The 25,239-nt window shown below is 41.5% G+C and overlaps 2 protein-coding genes across 11 annotated transcripts in view; both read right to left on the reverse strand.

Moving 5' to 3' along the window:
- The window catches only part of CUBN (cubilin), a 155,117-nt gene extending 133,871 nt beyond the window's left edge, over positions 1-21,246 (reverse strand). Inside the window, exons 1-15 of the mRNA XM_005228854.4 lie at positions 20,415-21,246; positions 18,144-18,311; positions 17,459-17,595; positions 16,205-16,453; positions 12,539-15,887; positions 12,255-12,384; positions 11,811-11,903; positions 10,770-10,808; positions 9,898-9,999; positions 8,861-8,964; positions 5,144-5,270; positions 3,518-3,686; positions 2,617-2,748; positions 1,395-1,490; positions 723-844 (exon numbers count right to left, since the gene is read on the reverse strand). Of these exons, the coding sequence (XP_005228911.3) occupies positions 723-844; positions 1,395-1,490; positions 2,617-2,748; positions 3,518-3,686; positions 5,144-5,270; positions 8,861-8,964; positions 9,898-9,999; positions 10,770-10,808; positions 11,811-11,903; positions 12,255-12,384; positions 12,539-12,663 (1,239 nt within the window). The 5' untranslated portion in view covers positions 12,664-15,887; positions 16,205-16,453; positions 17,459-17,595; positions 18,144-18,311; positions 20,415-21,246. The remainder of the gene's footprint in view (positions 1-722; positions 845-1,394; positions 1,491-2,616; positions 2,749-3,517; positions 3,687-5,143; positions 5,271-8,860; positions 8,965-9,897; positions 10,000-10,769; positions 10,809-11,810; positions 11,904-12,254; positions 12,385-12,538; positions 15,888-16,204; positions 16,454-17,458; positions 17,596-18,143; positions 18,312-20,414) is intronic.
- A 792-nt stretch (positions 21,247-22,038) lies between these two features.
- Positions 22,039-25,239, reverse strand: part of TRDMT1 (tRNA aspartic acid methyltransferase 1) — a 29,047-nt gene continuing 25,846 nt past the window's right edge. For 8 of the 10 annotated variants that reach the window (XR_008747448.1, XM_027777376.2, XM_005228853.4 and 5 more), the window contains one exon: positions 22,039-22,177. Coding sequence is in view for 7 of the 10 variants with exons in the window: in XM_027777376.2 (XP_027633177.1) it covers positions 22,077-22,177 (101 nt within the window). In the remaining 3 variants the exon portion in view is untranslated. Of the gene's footprint in view, positions 22,178-22,446; positions 22,543-25,239 lie in introns of those variants that run through there. The other 2 variants (XR_001227623.3, XR_008747449.1) reach the window with 2 other exon arrangements.

A 25,239-nucleotide genomic window follows, 5' to 3' on the forward strand; every position in this document is an offset into this window, starting at 1 on the left:
ATCTCTCAAAAATCATCAGTGTAAATATCCTCCACAACAGATTTATCAAAAACCACAGTTCTGCAGTGTGGACTTTCTTAAGCACAGCACACCTCACTGAGGAAGCCAAAAGGCCTTCACAGGGTCCACGTAGAAAAACTAAATGGTCACTGTGCATAAGAATAAATTCACACCACCAATCAGTAAAGGTCCAAAGCTCTCAGCCCAGCAGGAGTACAACCAATTCCCATGAAGCACCCTTTCCATACTCATATAAACAGCCTGAGACACCAGGGGGGCTCTCACAAGATCAGCCTAAGAACACTAACTGTACTGGATATTTACAGTATGAAGGCCAGCAGAGGTACTGCTTTTGTTATCTTGGGTAATTCCTCCATGATCCAAGGTGGCAAATTACTTCTGTGTCCCACCAGGGACAGCCGTTCACCAGTTCTTCACCACCAGCACCAGCATCCCATCACTAGCCTGGGGTACCAGCTACAACCTTTCAGGTTCTCAGTGCCAAGATTGCTGCCTCTACTTTCAACACAAAGAAATGGCTTACATGCCCTGAAACTCACTTTGTTTTCCCCAGGTATATCCAGTCATCTCCCACTCCCCGCTGGCCTTGCCTCAATACCTTTAGTATGTCTGCACTCAGCTCTCCGTCTCACCAGTCTCCCTGTTGTTACTGGTTATAACTATCTAACAGTGTCATTAACTGCAAGGAGCCCAGCACTTACCAGGCACTGCCCATTGGCACAAGGGTTTTGCAGCTGACAGGCATGACTGAGAGCAGAACACCCGTGCGGCCCATATCCACTTCCAGTGTACCCAGATGTGCAGGAACAAAACGGTATTGACCCTTGCGAGATGAGACAAGATACAGAAAGTAATATGGTCCTTGTTACAATGGCAATAACAATGACAGTAAAGGTCCCTGACATTCTGAAGCACAGCCTTTATAGAATTCTAACTTCATCTATTGATACCTCCACTGCTCAGTGTCCACTTTGGCAATGGAAAGATCCCTAGTGTTGCTTTGCTATGGGTACCTGAGAGTCCAAGGTCACCCTCCAGGGAAGTGGTGGGAGTAGTCAAAGTGAATTTATGGAAAGGAGAATAGTACAAGCAGCTGAAATTGGAAAACCACATCAAAGAGAAATGGTGAAGATCTCCACATTTTTATGATGAAATGCGCTCTTTAGTGGAGCCTAAATCTATTTCTGTCGGTATTTGTGGAAAGGCCTGCTGGCTTCAGCTAACCTGCCTCTAAACTCCTTTGGGTGAGGCAAAACTGTGGAGAAGGAGCTGCAATCTAAATATGTTGCTATAAAGTAGGTTTAGCCTAACCAAACCCTCCTTGAGATTCACACTGGTATTACTCACAGTCCTTAAGAAAGGACACATCGTACCTGAAGCTGAGGTACAAGTAGCCAAAGGATGGCACCCTCCATTATTTATTGAGCAGATATCAACCTGGGTACACGTTTGTCCATCTCCCTCATAACCTGTTCAGAGGTAAATCTCAGTTAGCCTGTAACAAACAATGTTCTCTGAGAATCGACAGCAAAACAATCATCTGGTGAGCAAAATAATCATTTATGGTGTAAAATCATAGTCTTCTGCAGTTAAAAAGTTGAGATAGGCACAGGGATGGATTCTGATTGCAACTAAATCCTCCCACGATTTCAGGAAAAAGGTATATTAGTGCTAGCCAAATACATATGAGGTCAGTTCTCTCAGCCACCATGTCCCACCCTCCCTATATATCTGCACCCAGCCAGCCCCAACCGCCTCCAGGCTTCCTGCTGCATGCCAGAGCTGCCCTTGGGTCTCAAACACAACATCCAGCTGCCCTCAGGAGGCTCAGCAGGACCAAAGCACTACAGCATGACTGCACAGCCAGAGCTGAGGTCCACTGCACTGCATCAGAACTTGCCTGAGGCCACAGGTGGTAGCCTCATCCTGCAGGGTGATGGCCTTTCAGCGCTCAGTAACTGAGACCATTCACTACCTGCATTCTATTGCCATTTAAGTAGAAATCTAAAGGTCAATTTGAAACACTTTGCCCTGCTAGTACTTCTAGTATTGATAGCATGCATTTCATAAAGTATTTTAAATCATAAACCACAAATTATAAAGATGTAAGTCACAACTGCTGCTGCTTGACCTGTACTGCAGTAGAAACACTGCCTTCTTAGACAGCATTCAGAGCATGGCAATTATCAAGGCCTTTTTTAAGACAGACAATACAGCTGATTTATGGCACACAGGATATCCTTTCAATTAATACAGACAGTAATTACTCAATCCTTGTTTCCATTAATGATGGTATAAAGGAAGTACCTCATCAAATCAAGGCTCTAACACTGAAAAGGGCTACCTAGTACAGGAGAAACTCATTTCAGAGAATCATCATTAGACACATACTCTGCAAAACGTTCATTAATAGCTGAAGCAGTTTGAATAAACTTGGACTCTGCGTTCTGTATTAGTCTTGTTTTGTGTATGTAATACTTTACACAAACCCGATCTTCAGCTTCTTAAGTCTACCACAGAACAGGACCAGATGTGTTGAATCTTGTTTTTTTAAGCCTTTCCATAGTTTTAGCAACAAAAAAAAATCCATTCTACCTGGTGGACAGAGCCCACAGTGGAAGGATCCCATTGTGTTAATACATTGAACCATTGGTGCTGTTGAGCAGCCTCCATTATTACTTTCACATTCATCAATGTCTTGGCAACTGTAGCCATTTCCTTGCCAGCCTAAAAAGAAGCAGAGGGAAGACTTTAAAATAGAAAATCCCTGGCCTTTTCATTTTCTTCTTAGACCAGATCTTTTCACAAAGCAGAAAAATATGACTTCTGAATTTCACTTCATTAACACAAGAGAAGACCTGTCCCTCTCATAACTGATGAGAATTAATACTGGTCTGCTAAATAGGTTACAAACACAACAGGGTGGAGATGCGTGTGCAAGAATGTTTTATTTTAACTGTATTCTGGATATTCCAGAACCAAACACACTTTAACCTAAAGAGGAGGCAGTTCTTGTCTAGTGCATACATGTACAATTTGCAGCAAAGCTTTATTGTAAGTCTGGTTAAATACTTCAAGTACTCCCCCTATACACATCACCCACCCAACTCAGGAAGAGGAATCACAGGTTATATGGCTTGAGGGGACAATTAGATTTTTATATTGCCTTAGGACAGTGAGCATAAGGATAGGAAATTATTGCACACCTATTACATGAAGGTTATAGACATGATGGACATAAATGTACCGAAGGACATGAGGGTACATCAGACCTAATTAGATGCTCAGTTTAGGATGTGGTAAATCATGCATTAGATTACTGCCTGTGTTACCTAGATAATACATAACCTGCAGGCATTTGTTCTCTAGAACACAGACCAAAGCATTTCATGGAGTCGCTCTCATCTAGATTCTATGCCTGCACTCATGACATACAGGCAGGCAGTACTACCTACTGCCACCCCCTCCCATCTGAGGGCACGGAAGGATGTGATACCTGTGGGGCAGGGACCACATGAGTAGGAGCCTGGTGTGTTGTAGCATTGCACAAGCGGGTTCTGTGAACATGGACGATTAGGGAGGCTGCATTCGTCTATATCAGCACTGCAGGCAGAGCTGCCAGGAGGGGACATCCAGCCAGTGTCACAGATACAGCGGTACTTGGGCTGCCACAGCAAACATCGCATTACATATTTAAGGCAGTTAGAACAGTCAAGAAAAGGGCAGGAGGAGTTCATTTTATAAAACGTCTTTTAAACTACAGCAAGAAAGCTCTCAGAGCATTACATGGTTTGCACACTGTTTTTAAGTTGCTTCAGTAGTTTTCTCAGTCTATTTCTTCCTCTGAATTTACCTATTTAGATCATGGAAGCAACAATAGGCTCATTCATTATGTTCATAAAAGAAACCTGTACTTTAGCCCAAAGCTCCCAGAGAAAATGAGCAGCAATTATGATCTGTACATAAACATAATTAAAAGTCATCAACTTGCTTCGTAACCAGGGTAAACAGATCAATGTAAGCAACCTGAAATCAGCCTGGCTGTACACTTCTAAGCAAACTGTTCAGTAATCTGTGGAACATGCAGCAGTGACATTAAATTGCAAATATACATTTTCTTTGAGGAAAACTATTTTCTCTCTAGTAAACTTTACTAATGGCCAGATTTCAGCATTTATTTAGCTTTGGTCCAATTAAAGCTAGTGGGAGCTTTATTGTTGACTGTCACAGGAGCACACACTGTTAATACAAGACTGAACCCTTTTGAAAAGCTTTCTCCACAACAAATGGGCAGAAAACAAGTGATGAGTTGTGAAAACTTGTACAAATTGAGCAAAGAAATTATTTTATAGTATAGCACAAAGAATATGTGGTGTGTCTGGATCATTGCATAGGTGTATAGGAGTGTTATAAGCAGCGCAGGCTTGGCAGGGTAGTTTTGGAGGGCTGTTCTAGGTGGAAAGAGCCACAGCTGGCATTTTCCATATGTCCCTTTGGAGTGAACAACCTGTACCCAGATTCTCTCCCAAAAAGAATGAGCTGGCTTGCTCCAGAAGACCGTTCAAGTGTATGCCAGCATCCAGCCAGTGCAGACACTTGGAGAGCTTGGGCCTGGAATCAGAGACCAAGTTCAAGTGACAATGAGGGGCACCAAAGATGAGCAGCAGCCACCCAGCTGCTATGCAGCCCTGGCAGCTCCCAGGCCACTGACAGTAATGTTCCACATGTATGCCTTTTCCCAGGGAAAACAAGATTCACCATGTTTGTCTGTCCTTAACCATTTAGGTAATGAAATATTCCAGCAACTCAGAACTTCACAAATAATGAACAGTAAGAATATTATGCTTCAAGTAAGACTTTGACTTATTCAAAGAAAATTCCTAAGCTCCCCGTGGATGTAGTAGTAGTAGTGATACTGTGACAAGTAATTCTAACAAGACACAAGGCATTTTCAATTCTTTCTGCTGTCCTTGGGACAACAGAGAGGTTAGATTATGTTACACAATGGCATTTATTGCTGTTTTTCAGCAGCAGTGTGCACTACACAGTTCTGTGGTACTCAGTATTAGTTGTCGCTTTTTTATGCTATGCTGTATAATGAGACTTGTATGTTGTTCCTTACCTTGTTGGGCTGATCCCTGTCTGCATCTATGCAGATGCCATGCCCACAGAGCATCTGAGATCCTCCCTGGCAGTCATCAAACTTCAAGGCACAGTGAGACCCATAGGTTTCTGGAGTACAGGAGCAGCTAATGGTGAAAGCAGACAGAAAAATCAAAATGTCTTTATATAACTGTCACAGATCCCATATTGCCATAGTAAGAGGTTATTCCCCACTCTTATTTATGTGGTGTTCCTATTCAGCTATACTGACAATCCTATTAATAATCATGCACAGAGGCAAGGCTCTTGTTCAGCAGAGACTCGACGGTCATGTGGGACTTGCGCATATCCATGACTGAGCCTATGGGAGAATCCACAGCCTTTTGTTAGATTCATAAGCGCAAACCCAGAAAAAAAGAAATGTCTACTATGAGACTTCAGCAGAATATGAGCCTAGAAATCTCCATTTCAGTCGAAGAGCACCTAAATTTTGTGTTTCAGTTTACGACCCTCATATGATGCCAAGTGTCTAAAACCCTAACTCGAGCAATATGCAGAAATGCCATGTCTGGCCTGTCTCAGGGAGAGGGGTACCTTCACCCCCACACCTTAACACCTCAGCAGCTGTCTCAGCGGCAGCCCAGCTTTCAGGTAAGTGTGGTGGTCAGGAGGAGGCATTTGGTGCTGATGGGGTGGGAAGAACAAAGCAGTGGGCTGAAGTGAGGCATTCTGCTGGGGGGATCTGGATTGCAGGCTGCCAGCTGCATCATGTTGCTATTTACAGGGCACACCTTAGTCACAGCACTGTACATATGTGGTGGAACTGAAATAGGGAACTTCTAAACCATCAGGTAGCATTTCCCTTTTCTCTGACCTTTATTTCCACATAGACCAAATCTGAGGATGTGAAATACAACTAAAAGGGACCTAAACCTTGCAGAAAGCCTCCTGTAAGTTCACTAGCTTTTTATTAAAATGACAGTCAGATACTTCTTCGGATGCAAGTTACATGCTGCCATGTCTGCTCCTCACGGAGACATATGGCAGGTACACACCCTTCTTGCATTGCTTTTAAGCTGGCTAATGGAAATCTCTGTAAAAGCATTTATCTGCAGAATTTGAATCAGGGTATTCCAGTGCAGCTGATCTGGACCTTGGAGCAATTTATTAATAAGCCGCTACTGTCCCTGTGAGTATCACATGCTCAATTGAAATAGCAGTGTGATAAGCCAATTGCAGGCAACTAAATGCTGCACCCAGGACAAGCAACCCACATGAACTCAGGCTTAAAGAATCACAGTAGCTTAATGCTTAACTGCAGTCTGCAGTACTGTAAGACAGCAAGTTCATTATTGTAAGAGACAGCACACAGACCAACACCATCCTGCCAGTGCATTAGCTCAACCTGGGCAAGCACAGAGGCAACAGGTCAGGGAACCAGATCGCCTTTGTATGTTCAAAGTACATTCAGAGCCTCATGTTCAACTCCAAAGGACACAGCAAGGCAATCTGACTGGCTCCGAAGCAGGACAATGGCACTGTCTCCTGCCTAGTCTGGCAAAGATTAATCTGCTCCCATCTGAAGTTGCTCAGAGAACAGTTTCAAGAAGTAGGTCACACCACAAGGAGCTTCAGCCAAATTGCAACGCACTGCTGCTCGGCACTGTCCTGCTTCTCTCCCATTGCTGATAGCACGTTGTGATGAGGCCCCCATTATTCTGGTTCTCACACAAAAGTCTGATAGACTTGGGGACTCTCACAGCCTTTCATCCAAATGACGCAATGTCCCCTTACAGTCCTGATTCAGGAAGGTATTTCCTGAATACCCATCTTTTCCCTCACACTTCAGTGCTTTCCCAAATTGCGGCTTGATGCATGCAGGTAAAGAATCTGAATCGGGAGCGAAGACTGCGTTATGCTCCACTTCACAGTACCTAATCCAGTACTGCCCTTCACCTGGTGTTATCTCTTAGGGCTATGGAAAGTTAAACATCACCCTTTTCTCTATCTGCAGTCCTTGCTGCTGTATATAACTACACCAGAGCAGGAGTGGGGTGACCTGGGTTGCTGGGTCCCAGAAAATTTAGCAGCAATGTTCTTAAGAGTTGTTGAAAAGAGCCAGGTCACACTACCTGGGGATGGATTTAACATCAGGGGAGCACTCAGAAATAAGTAAGCCGGTATGTGAAGGGAGACTGTGAAGACAATACAATGGAGTAGGGGAAAGGATTAAACAATAATACCGAGGGTGTAATGCAAAAGCAGTAATATTAAGATTTGGGTGACTTATAGAGAGGTCTTAGTTCCTTTCAGGAAGCATTGATGCAGCAAGTACCAAGCAGGGCAAGAATTACATTGGGGAAGAAACTTACAGGAATCATGACTGTACTAACACAATAACAACACTTGTGAGAATGGCAGAGGGTTTGTCCTCTCAAACCTTAATTTAGTCACACACCTATACATCACATCTCTGAGCTCGTTAAGAAACAACAAGTAAAGGCAGGCTGCTTTGCGTGTTGTTTCCTCAACAAAAGTCTGTATTGGGGTAGCTGCAGGCAAGCTAGAAACATCCTTTAAAAATCAAAGGAAAGCTGGCAGGAAGCATCATGTACCAGTGACACCTCAGCAGGCTCAGTGTTAATGCTGAAGCGTGAGGAGCACTGCAGAACTTCCCTTGTGTGACATTCTTCCAAGAACTGACAAAGCACTATAAACCAGTGTTACACCAAGCAAATATTTGTGGGGGCCAAGGTTTTCACACTGAAGCAGGAGACAAAATGCTTTGCAGAAAGCTGTGGCACACTCTCCAGCCTGCTCGTTCCCATTGCACAGGGGTAGCTTTGTATTATATCTGAAAGTTATTTATATACCAGATTGTTTGACATTTTGGAAAATCAGACACAGAACATTCAGGATGGCTTGCCCTGTAAACAAGAGCATGTTTCCTAAGGAGCTGGGCACAGCCAGAGAAGAATATGCTCCAGGGACCTCATGTCTATGGAAGCCCACAACACAGAGAGCCTCCTGGCCACCCGCTACAGACAGCATTTCTCCTCCCTTCGTGCCTGGCAGCACTGTGCATTGCTTGCTCTGCTACAGTATCAGCAGTGCCTCTATTTCTGGAGGAGCTGAAGGCATTTCTCAGTTATGCAGTGTGCTGGGAATGCCAATGATCAAGGGTGCCCATATATTCAAGAGGTTTCCAGCAACTCAAAACCTTTGCTGGGCCAAAGCTGTTCACTCCTTCATCTCCTCGTTCCCTTTGGTCTCAAGGGGTGGGTGATAACGGAAGGAAGATAACATGGCTGTGCTAGATGGGCACATTGGTGAGTGCTGGTTACAGACCAGCATGCTGCATGTCAACACGCCATCTACATCCTACGGTGCAGCAAATTTCCATTAAAGCATCTGCACCTACAACAGAGGGTTGTAGGGTCACTGGAACCAGTCTCCAGTTGGCAGCCCTTTTCCCCAGAATGGTCATATGACAAACCTGGTTCTTGCTGCTCTTCTTATGCCAAAGCAGGCAATGGCTTCGGAGGGCCTTCTGTGTCTGTGGTGGGCTCGGTGTATGGTGTATTAAGGATTTTATATTCTCTCAGACTGAAAGGGATGATAGTGCATCGATACTAAACAGACTTACTCCTAGCACTTGTGCTGCAGGTGTGATATGGGGTACAAAAATTGCTGAGTATTTTACATAAGGTTTTTGTGTCTAGTTTTGAAAAGTTACCTGTAGCTGCCTGGTGTGTTCACACAAGTGGCTCCATTCTGGCAGCCTAACGCTGTTCCAGCATAAATCTGGCATTCATTAACATCCACTGAACACAGGAGGCCCTAAGATGAAATGGAAAACCAGTTTATTTTCCAAATAACTGAGAAATTAAGCAAACCATGCAGCCAATGTTTAATATAGTTTCCAAAGATATATAAACCATGGGCTGCTATCAACACAGCTTCCCTTATGAAACATTATAACAAAACTATTTTTCAGCTGTGTTTTTGTGACCCTGGTTATCAGTCAGATGGGGGATAAAATATTTCAGATGTTTGTACAAAGCATATGGACAGCATAGTACTGTCCTCCCCCCTACTTTCCAACTTGCTGGCAAAAGGCTCAGAAGACTTACTTTCAAACAGTTTCTGTCAGGAGATGCTGTTTTATTAAGACTGAAAGTAGAGCAATTGTGATCCAAATCTTGCTCGGATAACTTTAAAGTTGAGAGCCTTTGAGAAGAAGATACAACTTCTCTATCTCTAGTGCATGTAACAGCACCACTGAAGCCTTTGCCAGTAAAGTCTTTGGTTTTAAAAAACTCAGAACAGGACTGATTACTTACATCCCCCTGTGTCTTATTTGTTTGAGTGTGAATAAATATCCTTCCCTTTCCCCATTCTCTGTCTATCCTTGCATAAGATCAACAGGAAGGCATGCAGTTCAGTTCACTGCTCAGCAAAAACCAACGACTAATTCTCCGCTGTGGGAACTGCCAAGCATTGCTGGCTTTGTGGGCCATCACCCCTGTGTAACAGTGCAGGGTGTGGCCCAGTGGTTTGGGGTTCATTTTTTTGGTATATATTGATATTGTTGAGAAGCAAATGTGTTGTCCTTCAACCAAACAGTAACTGTGATACTGCTGTTTTGCTGTTCAGTATATCCCATTCTGCCCTTAGCAACCTTAAAATGCTATGTTTCATCACAATTACAGCGTCAGGTGTATCCTCACAGTTAAAATACATGGTCCACGTTCAAGGAGGCTAAAGACTCACCTGCCAGTTGCTGGGGCAGAGGCAAAAGAAACCATCCAGTGAGTTTACACAGGTCCCTGAGTTTTCACAGGGGTTACTACTGCAGGCTTTCCCCTGGAGAGCCTGCAACCCAGGAAAAGAGCAGAAGATGAGGTTCCTGCTTATTTGGTGTTTATTCTCAAGCAAAACTTTTTCCCCTCCCCCCGCCATTCTTTCTTGGATTCCCTCCCTGCCCCCACCCCCTTTTTTTTCCCCAGCAAGGTTGATTTGTATAGGTTTTGAGCTATTCTGCTTATCCCTGTACAAAATAATGACTAATACAATTGGTCTTACACAGAATGGCCAGCTACAAGAACTAGAATGGCAAAAGCCATGCAAGAAGTAAATATTAACAGAGACATAAGCCACAGGCTATGAGTCTAGATGGAGGATTATCTGTCTTCTCGATTCCACGGGTGACTCATCTGACAACTGCTTTTACTGGCAGCTGTAGCTGTGGCTTGTGACAAGCTCAGTGTAGAAGCAGGTGACTGTTGAAAATCAGCTACTTCCAGTGCAATATAAAATCCAGTTTGAATCCTCCAGTCTTCACCTTGACAGATTAGTGAAGGAAGAGTTTACTTCTCCTTGGTATCTAGTTGTTGTTCTTAAGTCTACAACTGTTTTTCCTTTAAGGATGCAAGCTCCTGCACTGTTTATATTTTGTAAGGCGCATTTCACCTCCTCCACAAATCTTGGGAGTTTTTTTACCTCCTGTTACCAAAATAAAGTTTTCCTGAATAATACAGGAGAGGAAAGAAATAATTCAGCTATTTAATCACTGTAACCTCACTTTATTTACTTGGGGCAGTGTTTTTCTTTTTTGATGTCTAGTTTGCTTCCCATTTACTCACCTGCTCTAATCTTTGAAGTCTGTTATCAAGACTCACGATCTGCAAGAGAAATGCAAATTGCATTGTGCTTGGTATGGCAGTGATCACAGAAGCATGTACTGGATGCTGGTAGATGAACAAAATACTTTCTTAAGAGAAAAAAATTATATCTGGTATGTGAAACCAGGTGACAATCAGGTTCAAATCAGGCCCATTCACTGGGATTTTGGTGGTTTAGGCTGTTCAGAAAATGACAGCTTAAATATGTCCCAGTTTGGTTCCAAAGAACAAGACTCAGTCTTGTGAAGATGCATTCAGGTGCTCAACATTCAGAATGTAAATATTCCAGCAGGACTGTTTGGGTGCTTGCAAGCATGCAAAGGATGGAGGTCTGAGGCAGCACGCCAAAAGCCAAGAATAGGCTCACCATGTCTCAGTGGGTTACAACCACTAACAGCAAGCTGAAACTGAACCAGGGAATATGAGGATACGTAGTAGCACACTTTCCCTAAAGGGAGGTCTCTTAGGCTATAAAATATTTTCCTGTAAGGAACCTGGAGCAACACTATAACAAAAGACACTTAAACTAAGTCAGACAAAGATTTCAAAACCTTTTGTTGGACAAAAATCTTCACTAGCGGGGAAGAGACAAAACTACTGCATAGGTCTTTTCTTTCCACTGCCAACCCCTACAGCCCATTTCACCTATGGAATGGAATGTCTGTGTAACAACTTTAAGAACACATATGGCCCATTTCCTGAATTTAGTGGGATTTCACTTCCATAAATATTAGAGTATATAGACCATACAGATGTTGACAGTGAACAAAAGCAGCATCCTGGTAACTGGAAATTATAGGATTTACAGGAATTATTTTTATTGTCTCCAGAGTTACTGAATAAGTATCTCAACGTTAAACACAGACCGAGCTGATATCAAATATGGACTCTGCCCCAGGTCTCTGGAGTCCCAAAATATTGAAATGAATCAGGTAACAATGTTAATCTGAGGAATGGAAAACTGTGAATGCTGGAGGAGGGTAACATGAGGGTATGGCTTACCTGGGAGGTCAGCAGAGCAACCTGCTGGGACACGTTCTGAGAGGCACCATTAGCTCTTTTAAGTTCTCGAATCTCCGCATTATTTTCTCTCACCTAAATTTAAACAGAGATGAAGTGAAACAAGCTTGACTTTTTCAAGAGCTTACAAATGTAAACAAGCTTTGCTTTTTCAGAAGCTTAGGAAAGTTTCAGACTTGCTTAACTTTAGTGTTATAAAGTCCACTTAAATAGAGCTCTGTTACATATACAGTTTTAATTATTTGCTGAAATGGCATGATTACAACTCTGCAACAGCTTACTTTCATATTAGAGTACTTGCACAGAGAATATAAAATAGCCACCATACAAAACACATCAAAAATTTCCTAAGACAAATCCTGGAGACAAACAATTAATGTGCAAAACTGAAAATGAAAACATATTAAAGAAAAGTAACTATATCACCTGACTAAAAAGTTCTGCGAGGTCTTCTTCATTGATTTTTATTTTCCCCAGTAGTCCAGTTCTAAATTCAATATTTTTGCTGGAGCCAGCATAGAACACTAAATTACCCTGCTCTGAGGACAAACGAGGCCTGTTGTGTTAGAGAAAAAACAAAGAGATCATTTAGTTACAGATATCTGCCAAAGGGTATGGAAAATAGAGCTGCAGTAAAGCCATTCTGTTCCCGTTACTGGCACTTAGAAGCCGCCATATGAACAAATGCACTTGCAAGCAATGGTACTTACTGCTTGTCATAAATGGTTCTTTTCTGTCTCTTTTTTTCATGGTGGTTTGGTTCACAGCTTAATCCAGTAAGTAATAATAACACAAGTAAAAGCCCAGGAGCAGGAGCAGCAGCAGCCCAAAGCATTGCTCTCTTCCAGCTCTCCTGTGTTTGAAGTGAAACCTCCAGTGCTGAATTGTACTTTTGCAAGCCCAGGTGCCCTTTGCTCTCAGCTCTTGATTCACAAGGTGCCCATTCTGCTGTCTTGTCTTGCAACGGTGAACTTTCTGTCAGGTATCTTAATTAAAGATTGACAGCATGCAAATCCTCTATAGACATTAAATGCATTTTTCTCTTTTTGCCTTTTGGTGTCAGTAGCTTTGAAATATCATTAATTGAAATCTGCCTCTATTTTATCATTATGTTTGACCTTTGTACAGCTGAGCACCCCTGTGTCTCAGAGCACCTAGTAATCTGCAGCTGGCTACTGCAGGAACAGCTTGCTCTCCCCACACGATGCACAACATGGGCAAAGGAAAAACTATCTGGCAGCACTAAAGGACCTAAATTGTTACCAAAAAAACCCAACCCCAACTCCACAAATAAAACCCAAAGTGGCTGGCAAGGAATATTTTTATTGAAAGAGAAGCTTCCAGGCAGTAATTTGTTGGGCAGATGACAAACAAGTTAGCAGTACCAAAGAGCATCCCATGGATTACAACAGCAGCAAAATTCAATTTTAACCAAATATGGTTGCTCTGACTCGAGGATGACTCAGTCCCCAGATGCTGGGGAGATGATCACACACAAAGGGGACTGTATTTTGTTTGGCATGTGTAGGCTGTCTTCACTGCACACACTAGGGCTCCCAAATTCAGGGCCAGCCATAGACAATGCAAAAGACCAAGGAAGAATTCAAAGGAGGCTCAAAAGTAATTGCAAAAAATTAATATGTTTTGAGAGCCAAAATTTTAATCTTGACCCCATTTTCCTCTACCCTTCAGCAGTACCTCATAGCCTTCTCAACAGAAGTGTCCCACCCAGATGCTTGTCAGTACTTGTCTCTGAGGCCCAAGCTGTTGCTGCTGGAAACCATGAGAGTCCACATCCCACCTCCCCTTTGCTTTTGTCAGTCTCCCTATTGCCCTTGCACAAGGCTTTGCTGTGCTTTACTCTCCCTGCTCAGGGGAGCTTTGTGTATGTTTTCCTTCCTCATGCTAGGAGCTACCTGAACCTGCAGGCCCACCACCGTTCTTTTTGATTTTCCATTTTGCTTGGTAGACAACTCATCCAGATTACTCGCATTCCAAAACTCTACTGAGAAAGAGAGTAGCAACAGTTGTAACTGCTCTTGCTTGAAGATAACAGTAGTCACCACCTCACTGATCCTTTAAGCCCCAGACCATCCTGGAGGCCAGAGAGCTCCTGCACTTCCTAACCCTGTCCAGCCGTCTTTTCTGCTCCAGCTTGCACTTGTCACCCACACATGTCCCACAGACAATGCAGGACATGCCCTGGGGCTGGGGGGTTGAATGAACCCTACAGCTTTTACAGACAGAAATGTTTTGAGGTCAAAGCACCCTGTAAAGAGACTGGATGTGGTGACAAAAAAGACTCGTGTCACCTCAAAGAGAGGCAGATGTGGACTGTAAAAATTAATATGAAGCCAGGACACCTAAGGTTGGTGGTGCTGCTGCTAACTTGATCTTTACTGTGAATACCTATAATGTTTGAGACTGTATCAGCTGCATCCCACCACCTCCACCTAGATTTTTATTACATTATCTGTGGTTTTAGAAACTTCTCTGAGAATTCAGAACAGCATGAGCCTGCTGGCCATCTTTCCTGGGCTCAGACTGTGATCCAGGTAACCCAGCAGTTACTGCTGCTGCCTACAGATCTGGAAGGGCAGAGGTGAACCTCCTGAACTCACACCAGACAGCCCATCCCACATGGCTACTAGTGCGGTAGCAGCAGCTCAGCTCTGTGGATGTTCACCTGCTCCACAGCAGCCTGTGGCCTCCAGCTGTTGCTGCCAGAACAGAGGAACATGAAGAGGAGTTTCCATGTTTTGTCCTTTACCATCATAGGGGATAATGTTTACATGAAAATACAGAATTGTATCCTCAGTCGTTGAAAACTGTCACTGCTCCAGTCAATCCAAATGAGCTATGGATGTCACACGAGCTGAGAATCTGTCTCCATGTTGGTTTTTTTAATTCACCATTATGCTCTTTGCTCTGAACTATTCAGGAATAGCAGAGCATAGACAAATTACTGATGTTTCTGTCTAGTCAACCGGACACCTTCTGCCTCTAGGTATCCTAGTACTGTCCATTAAACGAGTGCTCTCTAACATTCTTCATGTCAGTTCTGATGTCTGTTTGGGGTTTTTTTGCTGTTTTGGTTTGGGTTTTGTACTGAGTTTTTACAACTTGTCAGTTCAGCGTCAAGGTGAAGAAACTACGGGTCAACCAAACCTGTACTACTTATGCATGCATTCAGCCAGCCTGCTACTTCAAAGACTTTCTCTCACAAAGTCCATTGTATGCTGACAGTTTTCAGCCTGGACTTCAGCTGTGACCCACAAAATCCTTCCTTTTCTCTATTCACTTCTTTCGCATACTCAGTATGTATTGCCCCTCTCTGGTGCCTGTTAATCCTTATTTCAAGCTTTCCTTTCCAACTAATTAACTCTGATATACCAAATGACCAATGAGAATAAACCATAGAGGATGGGGAGAAAGCTGTTAATGCAAGGAGGAAAAATAAATGCACCTTGTCTGCCTGCAAGCTTTATAGCTTAGAAAAAAAGTTGACCTGAAAACCAGGTAACTTTGACTATGCACTGATTATAGGATGGAAAGAGAGCTCTGGACATCTAAACTTTGCATGACACTATTTTCCACTTAATTAGACCTTCCAGATTTTAGTTAATTACACTCTATTCCTAATGAGTGTAAACCTTAGGCTGGCCAAGCTGGGAAATCTATAAACCATCTTAAGGAGAAAAAAACAGGTTCACACCTTTTAATTTTACTGAAACATACTGGACTGAGACATCATTTTTGGAAGAACAGAGCAGAAAACCTGCAAATATCTGGCATAAGAATAGGGGCTGTTCTTTCTGACAAGAACTGGCATGAACTACTCCTCCTGGGAGAGATCATTCATTACCTTACCGACATAATGGCTGAGGAAATACCTCTAGAGTATAGGTTGTGCACAGATTTGGCAGGAAGTAATGGAGCATTTGTCTCTAATTCTGATTGAAGTTCATCCTTACTAGCAGGGACTACAATTTACCACCATCTTGTGTAGCTGTGTGAAATGAAATGGTGATATCCCTCTACTTCTCTAGCAGTATGTGCCTGCAATGGAAAGATGCTGCTGTAGAAGACAGGAGTCGACTCAGATTATCGCCAAAAATTCAATATGCATTAATTGCGCCTAGAAAGTCAACTCAGATGCAGAGACATGACACAGATCTGTGACAATGTATGGGGGAAAGGGCAACTATTGGTGTGAATCCCAACCTGGCTAATAATTTAATGGAAGACTAATAGATAATTCTTTTGTTCTACAGATGCAAAAGAGATCCCCGCTATTCAATGTTATGAATTAAATATTTGAAATAATCATAAATCCAGCCCCGTCACTGGTTTAATCCTGAGTAGTGCACATTTACCTGCATTTTCCCTCAGCTGCGGTCATGTCTCTCAGTACTTCCATCTTCACTTTCCTGGATCCTCTTTCATCTCTCCTCTTTCTAATATTCCAGTGTTCAAAAGTGACACATAACATATGAAGCAGTACTGTCACCTCCACGGTACGTATGTGCAAATTGCTGGTGTAAACAATGTTCTGTATCAAATTCAGCTCTTTCTGTGTGTCCCTGCAGCTCTGAGACAATCAAGCACTAAGCTGGTATCAGGCCCTACACAGAGAATCAACAACCACAAAGTTTACAAGAAGCAGGGGTGACTGAAAAATAACATTCCTCCTTCTGTCCCTTACCTATAACCATCCATCATCACTTCCCTCCTTTTCTTCACATGGCTGGAGAGTTTTATGGCTGCAGCACCTTCCCCAGGGCAGCTGCAAGCCTCCATTTCCCACACCACTTCTTAGGGATTTCTTTTACTTTCAGCATACTGCCCTCTGACACCTGCTTAAGATTTTGCTCCCTCAACAGAGTTGAAGTTAATAAGTTACCTGCTGATGAAGTTAAACTAACTGTCCAGGAAATCCAGGTTTTCCATTTTTAATAGCAAAGAGCAAAGATATGAGCTTTGATGTATTTAGCTACTTCAACTGGAACTGATCTACTGTCTCAAGTCTACCTAGGTTACTTAATATGTAACTGCCTTCATTGTGATAAAGTTTTTTAATTGCATTATGAGACTCGTATTTCAGTTCTTTTTCTGATTTTTCTTCCTACGCATTATTTCTACTAACTACCAACCACTTTGATGCTTCCTATTTTCTGTTTCATTTTTTCTAAAATTTTCAGTCAGTTACATTGGCTTTGTTCTTTTCTATTATTCCAGTCCTTTTAGCACATTCTAATTGCTAAATTAATGATTGTTGTTAAAGCAATGTACACTGGAGTTATTTTTAGGGACTCCATTTGCATAGCCACCGTTCTCCACTACTAACCCTAAAGCCATGAATGGACTTGGCTGCACAACCTCCCTCAAATTCATTCTATTCTGTACTGCTGGCTTCATATAGAGGCTTAGATCTGAGCCAAGTCCACAAATCATCTGCTGTGTATTGATGCTGTGATCACAAATATCGGCATTCTGTCACCATACAAATATAAGGAAGTACGAGTGGTCAAACTGGGTTAGAAAAAGATTGACTACCCTGTCTCCAACAGTGACCAAGAGCAGGTAGTTAGGAAACGAAGGATACATGAAGGGGCAAACACATGCAGTACCTCTCCTAGGTACTTTCTCGGCCTCCATTTTATTCGTAGCTTGGGAACTTCTTCTGCCAGAAGGCTATTACTCAGTAGTCTCAAAGGATTTTTCTTCCATGAACTTGTCCTGTCTTCTCCCTCTCTCCATGCTTCACCTTACAACACATGCACAATGAATAAGTAATGCCACATTGTAAGCAAGATCAATACACAGTCAAAATGCCACTCAGAAATATTAATTCTCAGTAGAATCCCATTTTTAAGTGTAAAATTTATAAACAGAATGGGATTATTTTTTTTTTAAATATATATTGGGCAAATATTTGAGCTAATCAGAACTACTTGTTACTGTCTAGGTGTGAGACAATACAGCAGCAGCAATGTGCTTGCTTCCAAATGCTGGGCTGTAATTTAAAAATGCTTGAGTTACAATGCTCAGTGCATGGACAAAAGGACAAGACCAGCATGCTCTCAATGAAGCTGGGATTTCAGGAGGTACTCCTGTATTTAAAATCAGAGATGCTTCCCACTGGAGAAGATTTTAGGGACTTTTTTGCTGCAGTTTTCTGAATCCCAGTGAAGGGTACCTAACTAGAGTGGCCACCTGAAACTCCCTCCAACGACCCTCTCTCACTAAAAGTGGTGTATTCCACTCAATTTTAGCCCTTCCAACTCTTGCTTCTTGCTTCATCAGAGCTCTTACCAAGACATCCCTTGTCCACGCTTCCTCCAATTGTCAGAAGGACCAGGTGGAAGAAAGTAAAAGAAAACCACCCAGTTGTCTTGCCTTCACAAGTGGCTGCCTAGTCATCTCAGGCCACATACTTCTTTTCTTCAACAGCTATATAAATTCCCCAAACCTTGTAATCAGCTAAAGATAAAAATAACACATATCTCTTCATGCTCTTCATAATAACATTTAAATTGACATGCTATCATTACTTAGTATTTCATTTTCCCTGGTGTCTTAAATATCAGTGATCTATTTAAACAAGTTGTTACTAAACAAGCATAAACTTCCCCTAATGAGGCTATAACACTAGAATATTCATGTTTCCACAGGCAAAAGGAAAATGGTTACTGGAATTCATTTGGGGCTCTATGCCTAGTTTATTACACTTTCACATTATTTTTTCTCAGATATTTCTTTGACCACTTCTACTTTATACACTACTTAAGACTGCCCAGAAATGCTTAGTATTCTTAACAAATTATTATTTTGTCGTCTCCAAATCTTTACTCATATTCTTTAAACACCGTGCAGAAAAAATGTACAGACAGCACCCAAGTCTTTCCAAGTATCTAAAGAGGCAAAATATACTAAATTGCTAAGGACAAGAAATATAATTCACTATCTATACAAAAAGCCAGCAGTGTTAAACCTCAGTATGAACAGCAAGCAAATAGAACAGAGAAATCAAATGGTGAGCTAAGAACGAGTAAGTTCATTCTTGGTATGTAACAAGTATTTGCTACATTTTCTATTTATTTTAGAAATGTGTAACAACTGCTAAAGCAGAACTGTACAGTCACTGAAGCACTGGACCTGTTCAGATTTCTGTTGAGATGTCTCTTTAGAAAATAAAATGGGCTTATCTATGATTAAGTTTATGACATACGATAGTGTTACCACAGATCAATGTTTTTCCAGCCTGTAACTCTCAGATTCCTGACGATTCTTACTCCTACAAGGGTCAGCAAAAGATGAGATGATAAAGGCTGTGGGTAGGAGCCTTATATTCACTGCATGGAAGAAGGCACCTCCACTGAAAAATTTTGAATTCATGTATCAAAACATATTCAAACCCACTGCATTAAATGGTATTTTAGTAACTTCACATGTTCTAGAAGAAACAGTATAGGGAATCCCTAGATCAACTCAGGTGAAAACAAGTTTGCGTCGGTAAGACATTCTGTAAGGCAACAGGCAAGCTTCCAAACTGACTGCATAAATGACACCACCAAAGAAGCTCCACTGAGGAAAAGGATGTCATATTAAAATTGAGGGAGCGCAACCACATCATCTCACTCAGATAATGAAATGTATTTCAGGTGTGTAGAACAAGTGAGCAACAAAACCCAAAAATAGATTCTGGAAATTTCCTTCCATTTCCAGAGCTGTCTTCCATATTGCACTCATTTACCTTTCAGCTCCTTTTGTAATCCATTTCATTGCCATGAAAACTGAAGTTGCAAAGTGCAGTACTGATGTAGGCTGCAAAGCACTTATGATTAGGAGACTGCTTGGAAAAGGAAGCAATGTGATTGATCATCAAGTGAGGTCAAGCAGGTACAACCCAACAGAGCTCAGTAAATCCATCTATTAATGACAAACTGATGGGATAAGCAGCAGTCACTCAATTTAGCTGCACTGGTATTACAGGGTTAGCAGGGGCAAAATACACAAATATGTATTTACAACTCTGAAATCTGTTCTTTCAAAGTATCTCCTTCAGAAACAGCTCTGATTAGCAAACAAATTTCAGTCTTCACAATCACATTGAATTAAAGTTCACTGTTAACATGCAGCAGGCTGTATTGCTGTATCAGTTTTAGATACAGCTAGGTAACTTTCAAAGTTAGTTTTACACATTACGGAATTGAAAACCAATTCTTAATATTTTGCCAATTATTATGTGAGGCAAAACAAACAGACTATTCACGTAGTTAGCAGAAAGAAATTCCAATTTATACATACAATTGATCTCCTTTGTTTCAAGTTTCAATCATGTTAGATAGCAACACATCTTCCTATTACCACATTTCTCCCAAGAACAAGACTGTATAGCTACTAGTTCTTGACCTGGCTGATAAATCTACACAATAACCACCGTGTAAATACATAACTATGTTTCCTAACACTGTCAAAACTGTATCTGCTCTTTGCACTGCAGTAGTAGGCACAGCCTAACATTAGTCTAGTACTTTTTGCCATTATAATACTACAAGAGACCAAATAAAGATAGAGGCCAACCTCATCCTTCTCTAGAACCTAGTTCAGACCTCTTTTAGGAGAATCCATTTCTGTTTCTCTTTTATGGCTGGAACAGCCCAAACAATCCAAATGTTCTTGGAAAGCAAGACAGGCTGAAGTAGGTCAACCCAAGCTTTTCCTGGTTTAACAGTCCAGAAGCAGCATGCAAATCAAGACTGAAGAAGAAATACACAAGGAGTCAGTGTAAGATAAAGTATGGCACAAAATAACAATACCAAGTTCTTTTTCTTTTTCAGGACGACTATGGCAGATGAGAATAGCTGCAGTATCTCTCTACAGCAGCTCCGTTCCCTACGGTCTTTAGTTTCTCTTGTATTACCAAGCCTAGATGCAATACGACATGACTGCTCCTATGTCATCTTATAGGGGAAAAAAAAAACCAAAACCAAAAAAAGGACCCCAAACCCCCAGTCTCTTTCAGAATTGGTGGCTTTGGTGCACAGGAACTATGATCAATCTACAAAATCCTTCAGTTTCATGACACACCAGCTCCATAATGGATGCTTACCAAGTATCATCTTGCTTTGTCCCCCCTCCGACTGTTTTTTCTCTAGATACCTATATAATAATTTCTGTAAGGAAAAATAACCAACGGAACATGTGCTTCTTTAGAAGGCTTTCTGTTTTGCCATGAACTTCTCTATTGTTTCAGATATTAAACTCTGACTTTATAATTAAAAAAAAAAGACATTTGGTCCAGCTCTATGAGACTGTGTACAGCTGTGGTGCTCTAGATGGCCATACGCAGTGGTTTCATCCCAACATACGCTTCCAGTACTACTACCAAGTTTTGTGAAGAAATTTTCAGAAGAGGCCCATTTAGTTTTTCCTCCAGTTCTTATGCCACAGGAACCTAAACATGGAGCCTTTCCATTTTTTTGTCTTTTATGTGTAGGTCTTCGGTAAGGAACAATAATCTTATCCTAAATAATATCAAGTGAGAACAGAAACACGCAAGTTAGTGTCAGGGTTGTGATAATCTTGAAGCATTTTTATTCGGCTGCACCTAAACAAATCATTCCAGACAGTTACAGTTGGTTTCCAGAATCCTACAAGTATTTAGAGAGATGACAACCATAAAATATAAGGATGACACTGTCTTCTGAAAAACTGTATACAAAATACTGAATTCTGTAGTTTCATTAGCTATAAAAAAACCAACAGAATTTCAGATCATATACACAATAAAGAAAAAAATATATATAAAAAATCCATCACTAAGAACGGATCACTGATATTTACAAATTAATACATTTACATGCAGAACTTGGTCTCTGCACTTAATTTAAAAAGTTTTGATATTTATAGCTTTTTTTATACTGTACCAAGGAAATGGTTTTAAGATAAAATAAAATAGTCTTACCCATTTTCATTGAGGTGTATGTAAATGCTGCTCTTTCCCATTTTGCAAAAAGGATATTTAAGTAAAGCAATTAAGTGCTGGAAGCTTCCATTTAAATAACACACCTCTATACAGTGCAAATCCACCACAAAAGCAAGGTATTAAAATATATCAGAACTGTTCCGTACTATGTCTGGAAAGGTATTTCTGTAAGCTACGCCTTTTGTTCAGTTGCCATCAGCCTTCTCTTGGAAGTATTTTCTGTCACCAGTCTGTACTCATCAGATTCAGGTTCTGAATTATCCAAGTAGAACGGTGATCAATTTTGCCACTACATGTACATTGAGGCTGTTTCCCAGAAGACGGTAGCATTGCTTTATTGTTACTTTGTCAGGAAAGCCTACAACAAAAACATATAGTACAATGTCATTATTCTGGGTTTGTTCCTAGTTTTCGGGTTTACTCCTTTTTTCAGTGAATAGTTCTTAATGCAGTTATCACAGATTGCAGCAGGGTTCACCACCCCACTAAAATTCACGAAGTTACAAAACCAGTTCCCAACCAGTTCATTGGATTTGGATCTGTTCTTCCATTAGCAGTATTGCCTTCTCTAAGGTTTAACAAGAAGTCTCAAAACATGGCTCTGTTGTGTAACTAATGCTAACTTACTTCCTCTTCAGATAGCTCAAAACATCCACCAGTCTCAGGGAGGGGCAGCAGCACCTGAAACATGTAGCATGGCACAACTGCTACTCTAGAGAACATCTACAAAAGAACACAGCCACAGCAGAAAGAAAATATGATGATTCTGCAGATGGACTAACTGTGTTTCTCAATAAGCTTTATACTGTACCTCCAAACTGAGCCCCTCTAACCAGTTGAAGAAAATCACATCGGTCTCACAGTGCAATATACCACCAGTACAGATTAAGCTATGAGCAAGGCTTACTCAGTGAGTGAGCAAGCAGCTGAACGATTTTCCATGTAATTCAATGCTGACCCTGTCAAATGCACTCAGAAATACAGAGAGCACCAGAAACGTCCTTCACATGGCAAGTGCATGGACTGGCAGAAAGAAAGGAGGCCCAGAAAAAATTAAACTGGGCCTGTGAAAGGGCTGTCTTGTGTATTGAGCTCACAAAGGTGACCGAGCACACAGTCAAAGGTGACCAAGCTTCTGAGAATGAAGAAGTGGTCAGCAGCCAGCTGGTCTGCTCTATAACTGTCCTTGCTTGCACTCTTCACTTACTGCAGCTGTAAGCTAAAGTGCACTTGGGTTGAAGCAAATGCAAGATGAACAGTGGTGGTGATTCAACTGTTAGGGTCACTTGCTAAGCTGTTGAAACTTGATCACATTTGATTATTTGATCATTCCCTAAGAAGAAACGCCTAACTTTGACTCTGAGGTCATCACCACCCAGATTAGCTTTGATACATAAACACTGTGTGTGCAAGTAGTGATATATATGCTCTGAAATTTTCACAGCACTTCAGAAAAAACCCTCTTCCAGGGAGAGCTCAGGAGAGAACACGGCTGGACAGTTGCTGAGCCAAGGGTGGAAAGCTGAGGAGGTGGTGTCTGGGAGGAGTTGTTCCATCCTTCTCTGCCAATTACTAATGCCTCAAATGTGGACTGCTTTGGTAAACACATCTTCTCCCAGCTTCATTCACTCTGCCCAGCTTTCTGGCACTCAGATTTGGGCAACTATTCTTCTCTCGTTGGAACAATCACTTGCACTCCACAAACACTTCTTCAGATGGAGTTTTCATATTACATCACCGAATAAGGTACACAATCTATAAATTTTAAAAGAGTATATAAAAATAAATATGTATTTATGCACATACGCACATGCACTAAGAATCCAAGAAGCTTATCTGAACCCTGAGGAATTCAGTTTTTCCTTCTGCCTCTTGGCAACTGAAGGCCTGAATTAATTTTCAGGGCTTACTGTTTCCTTTATCCCAAGTGCCATCCATCTGCCTGGTATCTTGCATCTTCTAACTTCTTGGCTCAAGAGTAGCCTACATCAGAAGGACAGCTTTAAAAACTCATAGTACACTGGCACTTGCTGCACAGCTCTCACTGTTACCGTTTAGGTCACACATGCTACCTGATGATGTTGTGGTCTTGGCAACACACCCTACCACATTGTGCTGGCGTTCCACTAGGCTGCCATTTGTTTCCTAATAGCTTACATACATCACTAACAGGCAAAATGGAGAAGTCATCCTGACATCACCCTCATGAAAGCAGGTCGCAGGTGCAAGAGCCCTCTGATCACTTTTAATGATATTGCTGTGGGACCCACAGTAGTAACTAAGACAAATGACTGCAGTATTTCATTGACCTGTAGTGCAATTACTATTCATACATTTAGATGTTAAAAGCACAAATAAATCTGTTAAGAACAATGATTTTCACTCTGGATCTCAGGCACTGGAAAGACCACCAATCTGTTAAAATACAGACCCTTTTAGACACAATCATGTTTCCTCTGATAATACTGTAGCTGCAGCTAGCAACAGCATCCGTTACAAAGCTTCCTGACATTCTTTTCACTTCGTTTTCAGCTTACAGTTTTCTCATTATTTAGCTTCTTGGGCAAACAAAATATTTGCTGGGGGTACATCTCCAATCTTTCTGTTGTTGAAAATTTCAGCCCAAATGTTGCTGTTGCTACAGAAATTACAGCATATTTCTCTCTGAAAATATCACACTTCCATGTTAAATTTCAAGTCGTTACTGTGGAGAATGCTATCAGGGAGACACCCTTTGCTGTAGCCATAAATATAGCAACCTTCAAAAAAACCCCATAGATCAAAATCCTCAGAAGAAACAGAGATTATAGTAACTAAACTCACCAAAGATTTCAATCAGCCTAGAGCCGAGTAACGCTTTTTTAAGTACAAAGGGGGAAATGCCTTAGTACAAGGAGAAAAAAAAAAAAAAAAGTTAGACATGACTCAGTGCACTGGGAAAAGCTTGTTCTGCCTGTGAATCAGGAGTATGTGAACGGAAGTCACTGGATGAGAGACTTGTTTTGTGTTGTGAAAGTTGGAAAAGTAGTATAGCAAGGCAGGGAACTGCAAGAACTGTAAAGAAGGTCCCATGATAAAGGCAGAAGAGTACTACCCTCAGAGGTGGAATCTGTCCCTGTCCTTCCCTCACAGTTCCCTGGTGACAAAAGACAAGTTCACTAAATGAGCATTTTGTAGATGGTGATGATCTGGATGCTCCTCAAATTCAGAAGCCTGACTTGTCTTGAGAGTTCAGTTCAGGCTTGCAGCACTGTTGAACCTTATAGCTGTCCCTGAAGATGAGCTCCTAACAGAGAAAACATGGCATCATTCCAAGCACTCTGAAATAGTAAAGGTCAGGTTTCACAAACTGATCACCCCTAATAGAGACTTCCAAACAACTTTCTCCATTTTCTTGATTCTCCCTCTGTAAAATATAAG

Source organism: Falco peregrinus, chromosome 5 (assembly GCF_023634155.1).
Source record: "Falco peregrinus isolate bFalPer1 chromosome 5, bFalPer1.pri, whole genome shotgun sequence".
Classification (NCBI taxonomy): Eukaryota; Metazoa; Chordata; class Aves; order Falconiformes; family Falconidae; genus Falco; species Falco peregrinus.